At 39.0% G+C, this 16039-nt stretch overlaps 1 protein-coding gene across 1 annotated transcript in view; it reads left to right on the top strand.

Moving 5' to 3' along the window:
• The window catches only part of LOC115126574 (substance-P receptor-like), a 90188-nt gene extending 79550 nt beyond the window's left edge, over positions 1 to 10638 (top strand). The window contains exons 4-5 of the mRNA XM_065011683.1: positions 7933 to 8129; positions 9928 to 10638. Coding sequence (XP_064867755.1) covers positions 7933 to 8129; positions 9928 to 10297 — 567 coding nt within the window. The 3' untranslated portion in view covers positions 10298 to 10638. The remainder of the gene's footprint in view (positions 1 to 7932; positions 8130 to 9927) is intronic.
• Positions 10639 to 16039: the final 5401 nt, after the last annotated feature.

Here is a 16039-nt window from a genome sequence, read left to right as displayed (position 1 = left end):
TATAATAAAAGGTGCAGCACACTATAATAAAAGGTGCAGCACACTATAATAAAAGGTGCAGCACACTATAATAAAAGGTACAGCTCACTATAATAAAAGGTACAGAACACTGTAATAAAAGGTACAGCACACTGTAATAAAAGGTGCAGCACACTATAATAAAAGGTGCAGCACACTATAATAAAAGGTACAGCACACACTATAATAAATGGTGCAGCACACTATAATAAAAGGTGCAACACACTATAATAAAAGGTACAGAACACTATAATAAAAGGTGCAGCACACTATAATAAAAGGTGCAGCACACTATAATAAAAGGTACAGCACACTATAATAAAAGGTGCAGCACACCATAATAAAAGGTACAGCACACTATAATAAAAGGTGCAGCACACTATAATAAAGGTGCAGCACACCATAATAAAAGGTGCAGCACACCATAATAAAAGGTGCAGCAGACTATAATAAAAGGTGCAGCACACTATAATAAAAGGTGAGGCACAATATAATAAAAGGTGCAGCACACTATAATAAAAGGTACAGAACACTATAATAAAAGGCGCAGGACACTATAATAAAAGGTGCAGCACACTATAATAAAAGGTGCAGTACACTATAATAAAAGGTGCAGCACACTATAATAAAGGTGCAGTACACTATAATAAAAGGTGCAGCACACTATAATAAAAGGTGCAGCACACTATAATAAAAGGTGCAGTACACTATAATAAAAGGTGCAGCACACTGTAATAAAAGGTGCAGCACACTATAATAAAAGGTGCAGTACACTATAATAAAAGGTGCAGCACACTATAATAAAAGGTGCAGCACACTATAATAAAAGGTGCAGCACACTTTAATAAAAGGTGCAGCACACTATAATAAAAGGTGCAGCACACCATAATAAAAGGTGCAGCACACCATAATAAAAGGTGCAGCAGACTATAATAAAAGGAGCAGCACACTATAATAAAAGGTGAGGCACACTATAATAAAAGGTGCAGCACACTATAATAAAAGGTACAGAACACTATAATAAAAGGTGCAGCACACTATAATAAAAGGTGCAGCACACTATAATAAAAGGTGCAGCACACCATAATAAAAGGAGCAGCACACCATAATAAAAGGTGCAGCAGACTATAATAAAAGGAGCAGCACACTATAATAAAAGGTGAGGCACACTATAATAAAAGGTGCAGCACACTATAATAAAAGGTGCAGTACACTATAATAAAAGGTGCAGCACACTATAATAAAAGGTACAGAACACTATAATAAAAGGTGCAGCACACTATAATAAAAGGTGCAGCACACTATAATAAAAGGTGCAGCACACCATAATAAAAGGAGCAGCACACCATAATAAAAGGTGCAGCAGACTATAATAAAGGAGCAGCACACTATAATAAAAGGTGCAGCACACTATAATAAAAGGTGCAGCACACTATAATAAAAGGTACAGCACACTATAATAAAAGGTACAGTACACTATAATAAAAGGTGCAGCACACTATAATAAAAGGTACAGCTCACTATAATAAAAGGTACAGCACACTATAATAAAAGGTGCAGCACACTATAATAAAAGGTGCAGCACACTATAATAAAAGGTGCAGCACACTATAATAAAAGGTGCAGCACACCATAATAAAAGGTGCAGCACACCATAATAAAAGGTGCAGTACACTATAATAAAAAGCACACTATGCAGCACACTATAATAAAAGGTGCAGCACACTATAATAAAAGGTGCAGCACACTATAATAAAAGGTGCAGCACACTATAATAAAAACAGCACACTATAATAAAAGGACAGCACACTATAATAAAAGGTGCAGCACACTATAATAAAAGGTGCAGCTCACTATAATAAAAGGTGCAGCACACTATAATAAAAGGTACAGCACACTATAATAAAAGGTGCAGCACACTGTAATAAAAGGTGCAGCACACTATAATAAAAGGTGCAGCACACTATAATAAAAGGTACAGCACACTATAATAAATGGTGCAGCACACTATAATAAAAGGTGCAGCACACTATAATAAAAGGTACAGAACACTATAATAAAAGGTGCAGCACACCATAATAAAAGGTGCAGCAGACTATAATAAAAGGAGCAGCACACTATAATAAAAGGTGCAGCACACTATAATAAAGGTGCAGCACACTATAATAAAAGGTGCAGTACACTATAATAAAAGGTGCAGCACACTATAATAAAAGGTGCAGCACACTATAATAAAAGGTGCAGCACACTATAATAAAAGGTGCAGCACACTATAATAAAAGGTACAGCTCACTATAATAAAAGGTACAGCACACTGTAATAAAAGGTACAGCACACTGTAATAAAAGGTGCAGCACACTATAATAAAAGGTGCAGCACACTATAATAAAAGGTGCAGCACACTATAATAAAAGGTACAGCACACTATAATAAATGGTGCAGCACACTATAATAAAAGGTGCAACACACTATAATAAAAGGTACAGAACACTATAATAAAAGGTGCAGCACACTATAATAAAAGGTACAGCACACTATAATAAAAGGTGCAGCACACTATAATAAAAGGTGCAGCACACTATAATAAAAGGTACAGCACACTATAATAAAAGGTGCAGCACACTATAATAAAAGGTGCAGCACACTATAATAAAAGGTGCAGCACACTATAATAAAAGGTACAGCTCACTATAATAAAAGGTACAGAACACTGTAATAAAAGGTGCAGCACACTGTAATAAAAGGTGCAGCACACTATAATAAAAGGTGCAGCACACTATAATAAAAGGTACAGCACACTATAATAAATGGTGCAGCACACTATAATAAAAGGTGCAACACACTATAATAAAAGGTACAGAACACTATAATAAAAGGTGCAGCACACTATAATAAAAGGTGCAGCACACTATAATAAAAGGTACAGCACACTATAATAAAAGGTGCAGCACACTATAATAAAAGGTACAGCACACTATAATAAAAGGTGCAGCACACTATAATAAAAGGTGCAGCACACTATAATAAAAGGTGCAGCACACTATAATAAAAGGTGCAGCAGACTATAATAAAAGGTGCAGCACACTATAATAAAAGGTGCAGCACACTATAATAAAAGGTGCAGCACACTATAATAAAAGGTACAGAACACTATAATAAAAGGCGCAGGACACTATAATAAAAGGTGCAGCACACTATAATAAAAGGTGCAGTACACTATAATAAAAGGTGCAGCACACTATAATAAAAGGTGCAGCACACTATAATAAAAGGTGCAGCACACTATAATAAAAGGTGCAGCACACTATAATAAAAGGTGCAGCACACTATAATAAAAGGTGCAGCACACTATAATAAAAGGTGCAGCACACTATAATAAAAGGTGCAGCACACTATAATAAAAGGTGCAGCACACTATAATAAAGGTGCAGCACACCATAATAAAAGGTGCAGCACACCATAATAAAAGGTGCAGCAGACTATAATAAAAGGAGCAGCACACTATAATAAAAGGTGAGACACACTATAATAAAAGGTGCAGCACACTATAATAAAAGGTGCAGAACACTATAATAAAAGGTGCAGCACACTATAATAAAAGGTGCAGCACACTATAATAAAAGGTGCAGCACACTATAATAAAAGGTGCAGCACACCATAATAAAAGGTGCAGCAGACTATAATAAAAGGTGCAGCACACTATAATAAAAGGTGAGGCACACTATAATAAAAGGTGCAGCACACTATAATAAAAGGTGCAGCACACTATAATAAAGGTGCAGCACACTATAATAAAAGGTGCAGCACACTTTAATAAAAGGTGCAGCACACTATAATAAAAGGTGCAGCACACCATAATAAAAGGTGCAGCACACCATAATAAAAGGTGCAGCAGACTATAATAAAAGGAGCAGCACACTATAATAAAAGGTGAGCACACTATAATAAAAGGTGCAGCACACTATAATAAAAGGTACAGAACACTATAATAAAAGGTGCAGCACACTATAATAAAAGGTGCAGCACACTATAATAAAAGGTGCAGCACACCATAATAAAAGGAGCAGCACACCATAATAAAAGGTGCAGCAGACTATAATAAAAGGAGCAGCACACTATAATAAAAGGTGAGGCACACTATAATAAAAGGTGCAGCACACTATAATAAAAGGTGCAGTACACTATAATAAAAGGTGCAGCACACTATAATAAAAGGTACAGCACACTATAATAAAAGGTGCAGCACACTATAATAAAAGGTGCAGCACACTATAATAAAAGGTACAGCTCACTATAATAAAAGGTACAGCACACTGTAATAAAAGGTACAGCACACTGTAATAAAAGGTGCAGCACACTATAATAAAAGGTGCAGCACACTATAATAAAAGGTGCAGCACACTATAATAAAAGGTACAGCACACTATAATAAATGGTGCAGCACACTATAATAAAAGGTGCAACACACTATAATAAAAGGTACAGAACACTATAATAAAAGGTGCAGCACACTATAATAAAAGGTACAGCACACTATAATAAAAGGTACAGCACACTATAATAAAAGGTGCAGCACACTATAATAAAAGGTACAGCACACTATAATAAAAGGTGCAGCACACTATAATAAAAGGTGCAGCACACTATAATAAAAGGTGCAGCACACTATAATAAAAGGTACAGCTCACTATAATAAAAGGTACATAACACTGTAATAAAAGGTACAGCACACTGTAATAAAAGGTGCAGCACACTATAATAAAAGGTACAGCACACTATAATAAATGGTGCAGCACACTATAATAAAAGGTGCAACACACTATAATAAAAGGTACAGAACACTATAATAAAAGGTGCAGCACACTATAATAAAAGGTGCAGCACACTATAATAAAAGGTACAGCACACTATAATAAAAGGTGCAGCACACCATAATAAAAGGTACAGCACACTATAATAAAAGGTGCAGCACACTATAATAAAAGGTGCAGCACACCATAATAAAAGGTGCAGCACACCATAATAAAAGGTGCAGCAGACTATAATAAAAGGTGCAGCACACTATAATAAAAGGTGAGGCACAATATAATAAAAGGTGCAGCACACTATAATAAAAGGTACAGAACACTATAATAAAAGGCGCAGGACACTATAATAAAAGGTGCAGCACACTATAATAAAAGGTGTACACAGTGCACACACTATAATAAAAGGTGCAGTACACTATAATAAAAGGTGCAGCACACTATAATAAAAGGTGCAGCACACTATAATAAAAGGTGCAGTACACTATAATAAAAGGTGCAGCACACTGTAATAAAAGGTGCAGCACACTATAATAAAAGGTGCAGTACACTATAATAAAAGGTGCAGCACACCATAATAAAAGGTGCAGCAGACTATAATAAAAGGTGCAGCACACTATAATAAAAGGTGAGGCACAATATAATAAAAGGTGCAGCACACTATAATAAAAGGTACAGAACACTATAATAAAAGGTGCAGCACACTATAATAAAAGGTGCAGTACACTATAATAAAAGGTGCAGCACACTATAATAAAAGGTGCAGCACACTATAATAAAAGGTGCAGTACACTATAATAAAAGGTGCAGCACACTGTAATAAAAGGTGCAGCACACCATAATAAAAGGTGCAGCACACCATAATAAAAGGTGCAGCAGACTATAATAAAAGGAGCAGCACACTATAATAAAAGGTGAGGCACACTATAATAAAAGGTGCAGCACACTGTAATAAAAGGTGCAGCACACCATAATAAAAGGTGCAGCACACCATAATAAAAGGTGCAGCAGACTATAATAAAAGGAGCAGCACACTATAATAAAAGGTGAGGCACACTATAATAAAAGGTGCAGCACACTATAATAAAAGGTACAGAACACTATAATAAAAGGTGCAGTACACTATAATAAAAGGTGCAGCACACTATAATAAAAGGTGCAGCACACTATAATAAAAGGTGCAGTACACTATAATAAAAGGTGCAGCACACTGTAATAAAAGGTGCAGCACACTATAATAAAAGGTGCAGTACACTATAATAAAAGGTGCAGCACACATAATAAAAGGTGCAGCAGACTATAATAAAAGGTGCAGCACACTATAATAAAAGGTGAGGCACAATATAATAAAAGGTGCAGCACACTATAATAAAAGGTACAGAACACTATAATAAAAGCAGGACACTATAATAAAAGGTGCAGCACACTATAATAAAAGGTGCAGTACACTATAATAAAAGGTGCAGCACACTATAATAAAAGGTGCAGTACACTATAATAAAAGGTGCAGCACACTATAATAAAAGGTGCAGCACACTATAATAAAAGGTGCAGTACACTATAATAAAAGGTGCAGCACACTATAATAAAAGGTGCAGCACACCATAATAAAAAGGTGCAGCACACCATAATAAAAGGTGCAGCAGACTATAATAAAAGGTACAGCACACTATAATAAAAGGTGCAGCACACTATAATAAAAGGTGCAGCACACTATAATAAAAGGTACAGAACACTATAATAAAAGGTGCAGCACACTATAATAAAAGGTGCAGCACACTATAATAAAAGGAGCAGCACACTATAATAAAAGGTGCAGCACACCATAATAAAAGGAGCAGCACACCATAATAAAAGGTGCAGCAGACTATAATAAAAGGAGCAGCACACTATAATAAAAGGTGAGGCACACTATAATAAAAGGTGCAGCACACTATAATAAAAGGTGCAGTACACTATAATAAAAGGTGCAGCACACTATAATAAAAGGTACAGCACACTATAATAAAAGGTACAGCACACTATAATAAAAGGTGCAGCACACTATAATAAAAGGTACAGCAAACTATAATAAAAGGTGCAGCACACTATAATAAAAGGTACAGCACACTATAATAAAAGGTACAGCACACTATAATAAAAGGTGCAGCACACTATAATTAAAGGTACAGCACAGTAACCCTGGGTTACACCAGCCCAGCTCACCCTAACCCTAACACTAACCCTAACCAAACCCTAACCACAAGGTACCATACAGTAACACTAGGTTTAAAGAAATAGCGTTGACCATAGTATTATATCATGGATGCAAGGTACAGTAGGATCTTCATTGATCACCCTGTTGCAGGACATTTTAAACTTGTAGTGTATTTGAGTTTTTAATTTTTATGTCCATTAATTATAATCCACATAATAATTCACATTTCCTGTTGCTGCAGGATTATTTTCCTGCTGTAGCAAACTGGCTCAAATTAAGATCATATATCTGTACACTAACAAATCAGGGGTATTGTAGGGTAAATATTTACTGTGGGGCTCTGGGAAAGATTAGACTATGTCAGAATTGAGTACAGTAAGTATGCATGGGTTTACACCATGGTAACCTATTGTGTACAAGCTCTGCTATCTACTGTACATCAAAATGACCCAAGTGAATTATCAGTAAGAGTATGTGGAGTTTATGGGGCTAGCTGTATACCTCTATGGCTGCATTTACAGAGGCATCCCAACTCTGATAGTTTGCCCAATGTTCGAAAAAAGCACAATTGTATGAGCCCTTGTCAAAGTCAGCGCACTTTATAGAGAACATGGTGTAATTTGGGAGAAAAACTTGAACAACTTGTCTTCATCACCTCCAGGTCCAGCCAGGGAGAACTTTCTTATGTCTCTCACGCATACCCTATTCCACTTTATTTCCTGTTGTCTTGACCCCACGATATAAAATCACGTTTTGATTCAACAATGGAGAAGTGCCATGTATACCATGGAAATGCCTCCTGAAATGACTGAATCGAACTCGGAATTACAGAACTAATTGAATAGGATCTCTGTCATTAGAATTTGAATGAACCCCAATCCTGCGGTTGATCTGTGTCTCTGTCTGTGATAGGTGGTGAAGATGATGATCGTGGTGGTGTGCACGTTTGCTATCTGCTGGCTGCCCTACCACGTGTACTTCCTGCTCCATCTGTTCTTCCCCCTCCTGTTTGAGACGCTCTACATCCAACAAGTCTACCTGGCTGTCATGTGGCTGGCCATGAGCTCCACCATGTACAACCCAATCATCTACTGCTGTCTAAACGACAGGTAGGTACACTACAGAGGAACACACACACAGGCACCTAGGCACGCATGCAGGCACACACACACACACAATGGGTAAATCAAAATGTGGTTTACAATTCTCTTACCTGTTTTTTATTAGGTAGATTATTTATTCACTGCATTATTTATATGTTGAGGAACATTCATCGCATATTACTCATAACCTTTACTTGTGCGGTGAAGGCAAAATGAAGAAAAAAAATGAATTCCTGCATGAACAACAACAGCTTGCTATAATATGACTTGTTTCAGTTTTTCTTTATCGCTTTGGTGCAATTTTCACAATTGTGTGGTACAAAACTCTAAACACACGAAATCATAGTCATTTCTTTCACCAAACTTAATCAGTGTTTCATCTAGAAATATATGTTTTGACGTTGCAATACATTTTCATATAAAGTAATTGCCTTTCACAATGCAATGCTCACATTACTTTTGATATGATTCTCTTCTATTTTGAAAACATTTGACTATTACTTCATTTGACTGATGATCACTTAAACATTTGGTAAACCTATAGATGTAAACTGGTTTGTCTATTGCAGATTTTGAGAGCTAGATCATGAATATGTATGTCTGTAAAGTAGAAACATAAAAGTATGATATGCTTGAACGTAATACTATGATGATGACTATTATGATTTTTATTTTATCTGATATTGACAAGCCCACATGAAAATATAATATAGTGTGTACTGTGGGAGGAATACTATAATATTCACTGTAGTGTTTTTGCAGACTTTACTGTAGTATTCGCTGAGGCATACAAAGATTTCAATCCAGACCTATGTCAGGTTTGGATTCGCCATGCCAAAAGATTTTTCCCTAAGTGCATCAACAATGAAGATATTTACTGCAATTTCAAGGAGAACCTATGGCCAAATGCTCAAGACAGGCTTGATGCAAAATAGTGGCATCTAAACATAGTTTTTTTGTGTTTTTCATTTGATTACATTGTGAAAGATGTCTTCAATGATCACAGCTTTGATCACACATGAGATTAAATCCTACTACAACGGCTCTGACGCTCGTCGGATGTGGCAGGGCTTGAAAACTATTATGGACTACAAAGGGTAACCCAAACGTGAGCTGCCCAGTGACAAGAGCCTAACAAACGAGCTAAATGCCTTTTATGCTCGCTTCGAGGCAAGCAACACTGAAGCATGCACGAGAGCACCAGTGTATTGCCAAATGTGAAAACAGTGTAATGTGCTGTAATTTACAGTACTGTAGCATACTTCATTCAAATGGCAATTTTGAAACCTGTATCTTACATTTCTTGCTATTGTAAATATGTTTAATTCACTGTGGTGGTACATTTTATGACGAACCAACCTCCCATTGGTTTTCCTATCAACCACCTGCCGGCTGTCTAGTGTCTCTGAAAGATGCCTATTTCACACTAGGTTATGGCTGAGTGTCATTAAAGTACAAAACAAAAATGTGAGAGTTAGTTACACTGCTAGAGAACTGCCAGGGTCTAAGTCATGAAACATTCTGCAGCACCCCTCTCCTCTCCACATCTGCCTCCACTCATTTTCCATCAAACTCTTTCCTCTTCTTCTTACTATATCCTCAGCTTTTTCACATTCCCCTTTAAAATAAAATCTGTCCTCCTGGTCTCTCGTCTGTCTGTCTGTCTGTCTGTCTGTCTGTCTGTCTGTCTGTCTGTCTGTCTGTCTGTCTGTCTGTCTGTCTGTCTGTCTGTCTGTCTGTCTGTCTGTCTGTCTGTCTGTCTGTCTGTCTGTCCTGTGCTATCTGTCTCTCTGTCCTTCCCTAGGTTCCGAGCTGGCTTCAAGCAGGCGTTCCGATGCTGTCCCTGTGTTCCCGCTGGCTCTTACGAGGGTCTGGAGCTCAAGTCCACACGTTACCTACAGACCCAGACCAGCATGTATAAGACCAGTCGCATGGAGACCGCTGTGTCCGCCGTGCCGCACGTGGTCGACGACTTGGAGCCTCCCAGGTTCGGGGCCCTATCTGGGGCCGGGTGTGAGGCCGGGGCGCGGGGGGTTGGCGTAGGGGGCGTGGGGTTGTGTGCGGTGGCACCCAGGCGCTCCTCTCTGGACCTGACTTCCAATGGCTCTTCGTCCCGCAGCATCTCCAAGACCGTTTCCGAGACCTCCAGCTTCTACAACAACCTGCCTGAGTAGCGAGGGGAGAGTAGAGTCAAGCACCGCTGAACACTCTCACAATATCTGCCAATGGGGACCGTGTGCATGTGTGTTTGTGTGTGTGTGGCCGTGAATGTGTTTGTGTGTGAGTGTACATTTGAGTTGGTGTGTGGGTTCCGTCCATGTATGTGGATGATGTCCTTTCATTGAATGTTGGGCATCAAGTCTACCGCCTGTGACTAAGGCTTGGTTTGGTTCCCCTTCAGAGGGCTTTCCAGTGTGCCCTGATTCAAACTAAACAGGAGTCAGTAGACACTAAGGCCATAAGGCATACCTAGCCCACACCACCTGGTACCTGCTGTACACGAGTTAGCTGAGAACGTCACGAAAACGATGCGCACGCTTCAATGGGGCAGAAAGCCGTGTGTTGTTGGGATTCTGGATGGCCAGGTAGCTAGCAACAATGACAAGTGGGGAATCGTGAGTGGCTCGTTTCAGCTAGTTTTACCTTGTTTTTTGAGGTTTTTATGCTAAAATGGCTCAAATTTGCCTGCTAGCTAACCAAGAAATGTAAGGATGTATTTGAGAGACAACATGTACTCATTGTGCAACTTTATTTATGTTTTCAATAAACATTGGAGACAAAATGTAGTTTACATGTTGTCAGAAATTTAAACCGACCCTGTCTGTTTTGCCCCATAGTTGCACACGTGTCGGTTTTGTTGCTAAACAGCCAACCCGTCTATAGACCGCAGAGCTAAAGGCTGGGTTCAAGACTGGGTCACAAGACTTGATCAATACAGAAAACAAGCTTAATACAGGACCCAGCCCTAACTGAACCCTAGAACCTTTACACTGTCCACAAAGCTTCAATTAACAGAATCTACCTAAAACTTACCTAGCATATTATCAGTTGCTTCTAATGCTCATATTCCCACCAGTACTTCTGAATGATGCATTAGTGTGTGATTGCTGGGAGAACAGTCAGTTCTCATGAACATGTTTATGATAAGCTTGGTATTCCGGTTGCATAGTCTAAGACCCTGAAACGAAGCCCGGGGTTAACAAGCCAGCACTCCATGGGAAACTAGACTACTGGGAAACTAAATTAGACTACTGGGGCTGATGTGTGTTTAGATGGTGGCTTTTCAGCATGACGTCAGTGGAATAATGTGGGATAGACCTGAACAGAGTGCTAGTCAGCTGTGTACTTCACAGGACATCAGACAGTGGAGAAGTGTAGTGTGATTACATAAACAAAGAGAAACTGCACTGCGAGGCTTTTGTTAGTTCTTGTCACTAGCGATGGGAACATGGGTTTGGATACTTAGCATAATGGCGCTGAGGGAGGGAGGAAGGTGGCGCTGAGGGAGGGAGGAAGGTGGCGCTGAGGGAGGGAGGAAGGGAGGCAGCTTTGAGGCAATTCTCTCTGTATAAAACCTCTGGGTCTCAGATGGAACCCTATTGCCTAGATAGTGCATTTTGACCAGAGGGTGCCCTTTGCCATGCAACCATCTGAAACCTAGCGAGTACACTTATGTATGTATGATGTTCAGCACACACACAATCACACATTCTCACACAGACCCAAAGACACCCACAGCTGTTCACACACATGTATTTAAATTCCCCAATTTTACGTTTGTATTAACATTTTACATTTTAGATCAATATTTTTGCATTTGCATTTGCCTTATTGAATAATTGAATTAATCAATTCAAATTGTATTTGATGATTTGAAACGGAATTGAATGAATATTGCATTAAGTTTTAAAATTACATTTCAATTTAATTCCATATTCTATATTTATATTCAGTGTCAATATAGTAGATACAGTACTGCATTCATCCTTTACGTTAACTTCCTGAACATATGCCTATGTGGGCTAACACAGTCTTCTGTCATGCATGTTCTGGAAAGTATTAGCTTTCAGAAATGGGCTAAGCTTATTGCCCAAACGATTAAAACCCTAGAGCCACATTTCTAGGAAGACAATAAATTCAACATACCACAATAGCTTCAGAAACCAACAGAATCTGCTCCTTTGATACCGCTAGCTTCTGTTCACCACAGAGAGAGTTTGATTTTATCGGTCCTCCTCTACCTTTCCTGGTACTGAATTCAAAAACGTAAATCATTACGGTGTAAAATATCTACCTATCCCGTTGTACAGGATTCACTCAGACATTGCATTTCTCCTCAAGAAACACGCCTTGCAACTGATTCATTTAACATGGGGAACCAGATAGCCTATTTTTCTCTCCAAACAAACCCTCTCAGGTAGACACTAGTTTAGCCAAAAAGGCATCCCTCCTAAACCAAAAGGTCGGTAGCTCCCATACAGTTGAACTGAATACTGAAACCAAAAATAGACCAAACACTCAATGTCTAAATTCAATAGAATGTTTTTACATTTCAGATGGCAGGTTCAAGAGAAGATTATGCCAAAGAGAGGCAGCTGAATGTGTACTCAACCTCATTCAAAAAATATTTGTTAATTGACAATGTTGCAGGATGTATGGTTGCTTATTTCAGAAAGCAGTGTTGGTTTTGATCACTGCAGTGATGGAGACAATAGGCTGGCCTTGTTCCCGTGGGTTGGGAGAGAGCTGGCGCCATGCTGTCTACTCAACTGGGTGAATGTCCTCATCAACGCCATCTCTCTCCAATCACACTAATTACCCACAAGGGGAGAGAGACGGAATGGAATGAGACAGAACAGCTGTACACACACATACAGAAAGAAGCACACACACAAAGACACAAACGCACATAGGCACATACAGACACATCCATGCACACAAATGCACACAAACAGACACACATACACACACACAGGGTAAAAAGAGCAGATCTCTCCTTTGCCTTAATGATGTGATGTGTTTTTCACTTACCTGTATGTATGAGCCTACCATCTACATGATGGATTCTGGCTGGTGCAACGCACCATGAGATGTGCTTATCTCTGCTACAGTGATCTGAGTGGCTACTGCTTTGATGCGTTTAGATCGAGGGAATCTGCAGGACTGAATGGGATGGGTGGGAGCCGAGCAGCATCAGTTCCAGTTTTTAGTCACTGGTCATTTGGACATATCAGGATTGGGCAAAGACAGAGAGCTTGCTTTTGCGAGGGTGGAGACTGGTTTTGCCGGAACTCTCCATTTCGAACACGTACGAACACAGAAGTTTATAAAGCAGCTGACCAAATAACGTGAGATTTTACTTCTGGGTTAGCAAAGATTACAGCAGTACTGCTGGACAGCAGCTCACACACTGCTTGTAGTTTACCACAGTCACAGTGCGCCCCAAATGGCACCCTATTCCCTATATAGTGCATTTCTTTTGACCAGGGCTCATAGGGAATAGGGTGCCACACACAATGCTCTCTGATACAGTGCTGAAGGATCAGTCAATCTCTTGTGTGGACCTCCTTGTACATAGTACAGTTATGTTTGATTGGTTCTCTGTATAACTTTGTTGTTTCTTTGAAATGTCATTGTTAAGCATACCAGATGAACTCATACTGCAGGGGTCGGCAACAGGTGAGCCACGGGCCAAAACCTGTCCACAAGTGATTTCCCCCCACAATTAAGGTATGAAATGAATGCTATTTTCAAATACAACCTCTTTTGGGGCTTAGTTGTGGTCAATTTGCAGCATACAGATGATTATTATTAGGTTCCGGCCCTCCAACCATACGATTCGGCAAAACTTGTCCCACGGCTGAATCTAGTTGCCTACCCCTGCCATGCTGCAACGTTACAAACACTTGCTCATTTACTGCTACTGCACATGGCTTGGCTTGTGTGGTCTGTGTTGGTCTCTGTTGTACATTTTGTTTTGAATACATCTGTCACGCTAAGCAGCACATGAAAGCAATTGAACATGTCCAACTATTGCAGCTGATGTGGTTTACAAGCTGCTGGAGGGAGAAATGCTGCAACTTGGTCTCAGAGCATTTCGTATTATTCTATACGAGACACTCCATTTAGCATAATATGTTACGTATGTATGTTCATATGTATGTATTAATTTGTGGACTTCCATTATCCATTTCGTGTGATATGTTATGAATTACAATTGTTATAAGTTACCCATTGCAATTCATACAATATATTAAGAATTTGCAATATGTATGATATGTTATGATTGCCAATTTGTTGTGGCTATCATTAGCTAGGTGGCTAGGTGGCTAATTCAAACATTAGCTAGGTGGCTAATGTTTGCTAGGCTATGGTTGAGTGGTTAGGGTTAAGGTTAGGAGTTAGGTTATAGGGTTACGGTTTAGGAGTTAGGTTAAAGGGTTAAGGTTAGGGTTAGGAGAAGGCTTAGCTAACATGCTAAGTAGTTGAAAGTAGGATGTAGTTGCAAAGTTACTAATTAGCTCAAATGCTTATGTTGTCCATGATGAGATTCGAATACGCAACTTTTGGTTTGCTAAACATTTGCGTTATTTTTGCCTTAATTAACCTTTTGTCTTATGTAACCATACCAGTGGAGTCTTGTGGGAGGAGCTATAGGAGGACAGGCTGATTGTAATGACTGGAATTGAATTAATGGAACGGTATCAAACATATGGAAACAACATGTTAGACTCTGTTTCATTTTTACCATTCCAGCCATTGCAATGAGCTCATCCTCCTATAGCTCATCCCACCAGCCTCCACTGAACCATACCAAACGTTATATATCATACTAATTTTAGGGTCCTGGATTTACATGCACTATGTTACATCTAGTCTATGAGACCAGGATGGGAGAAATGGTAAGATGAACCATTGAACAAAACAACTTGTTTTTTTGTTGTTTGTATTGCACTGATCTATCAAATGGACTTCACTTGTTCTGCTGCTGACTTGTCTGAGGCACTGTTGAACATTTCTGAACACTCTGTCAGACAATTACCCTGAAGGACTGAACTATTAGCCCAGTATGCAGCATCCCTGGTGGAAGATCTCTGTTTTCAACAGAGCAGCATGTATTACTGTCCAGTTTCCACATTATATCCTCTACCTGACTTGAGTCCCCTGCATTGGCCATTATCAGCAACTATCCCAAACCACCTCTGTTACACCACTTACTCTCTCGGGTTATGCTTTCATAAGTGTTATTATGTGTTATTTCAGACGTGTATTTCATATGTATTTGTTACTCTTGTTGAGAGATTTACGTCGACATTGTGAAGGCACTTATTGCAGTCGTGTCAAGATATTTATTTTAGCAGGATTCATCAGTAACAAACAAAAAATGTAAAAAGAGCAAAGGTATTTCCAGTGTTAGTATTGCTTTACACTAACTCACTATCTCTAATGTACATATTCAGGTGTTTTCTGGGGTTTCTTTAGCCTTTTAACGCATAGCTATGTTGTTCGTTGTTTTCATGCAAATCTCAATACTGTGTTAATGTTTTGAATACGTTTGCTCATATTATAGCTACTATTTTAATCTAACATCAGTTTGTCGAGAATATTGTAGCCTCTAGTATTTAGTATGACTTCAAACAAAGAATCTAAACAATGTTTAAGTGTAGAAAAAGTTTAAATATCCCCCCCCCCAAATATATAGAGTGAATGGAGGAGCACCCCTGTAGACCTCAGCAGAGAAATAGTGCTAAATAATGTTGGGGAATTACTAAAACAACACAGACAACAGTTCGCTCTGGGATTGGCATGGTCTCATTATAATTCCTGACCTCCAGTAGAGACCTCACCACACAGATAAAAGGAGAGAAGAGGGAGAGGAGAGGGATCGGCGAGCGGAGAGCCCTGTGTCAGAGTAA

This window comes from Oncorhynchus nerka, linkage group LG27 (genome assembly GCF_034236695.1).
Source record: "Oncorhynchus nerka isolate Pitt River linkage group LG27, Oner_Uvic_2.0, whole genome shotgun sequence".
Taxonomy (NCBI): domain Eukaryota; kingdom Metazoa; phylum Chordata; class Actinopteri; order Salmoniformes; family Salmonidae; genus Oncorhynchus; species Oncorhynchus nerka.
The sequence above is the reverse complement of the archived record's forward strand: the minus strand, read 5'-3'. Positions and strand labels throughout refer to the sequence as shown.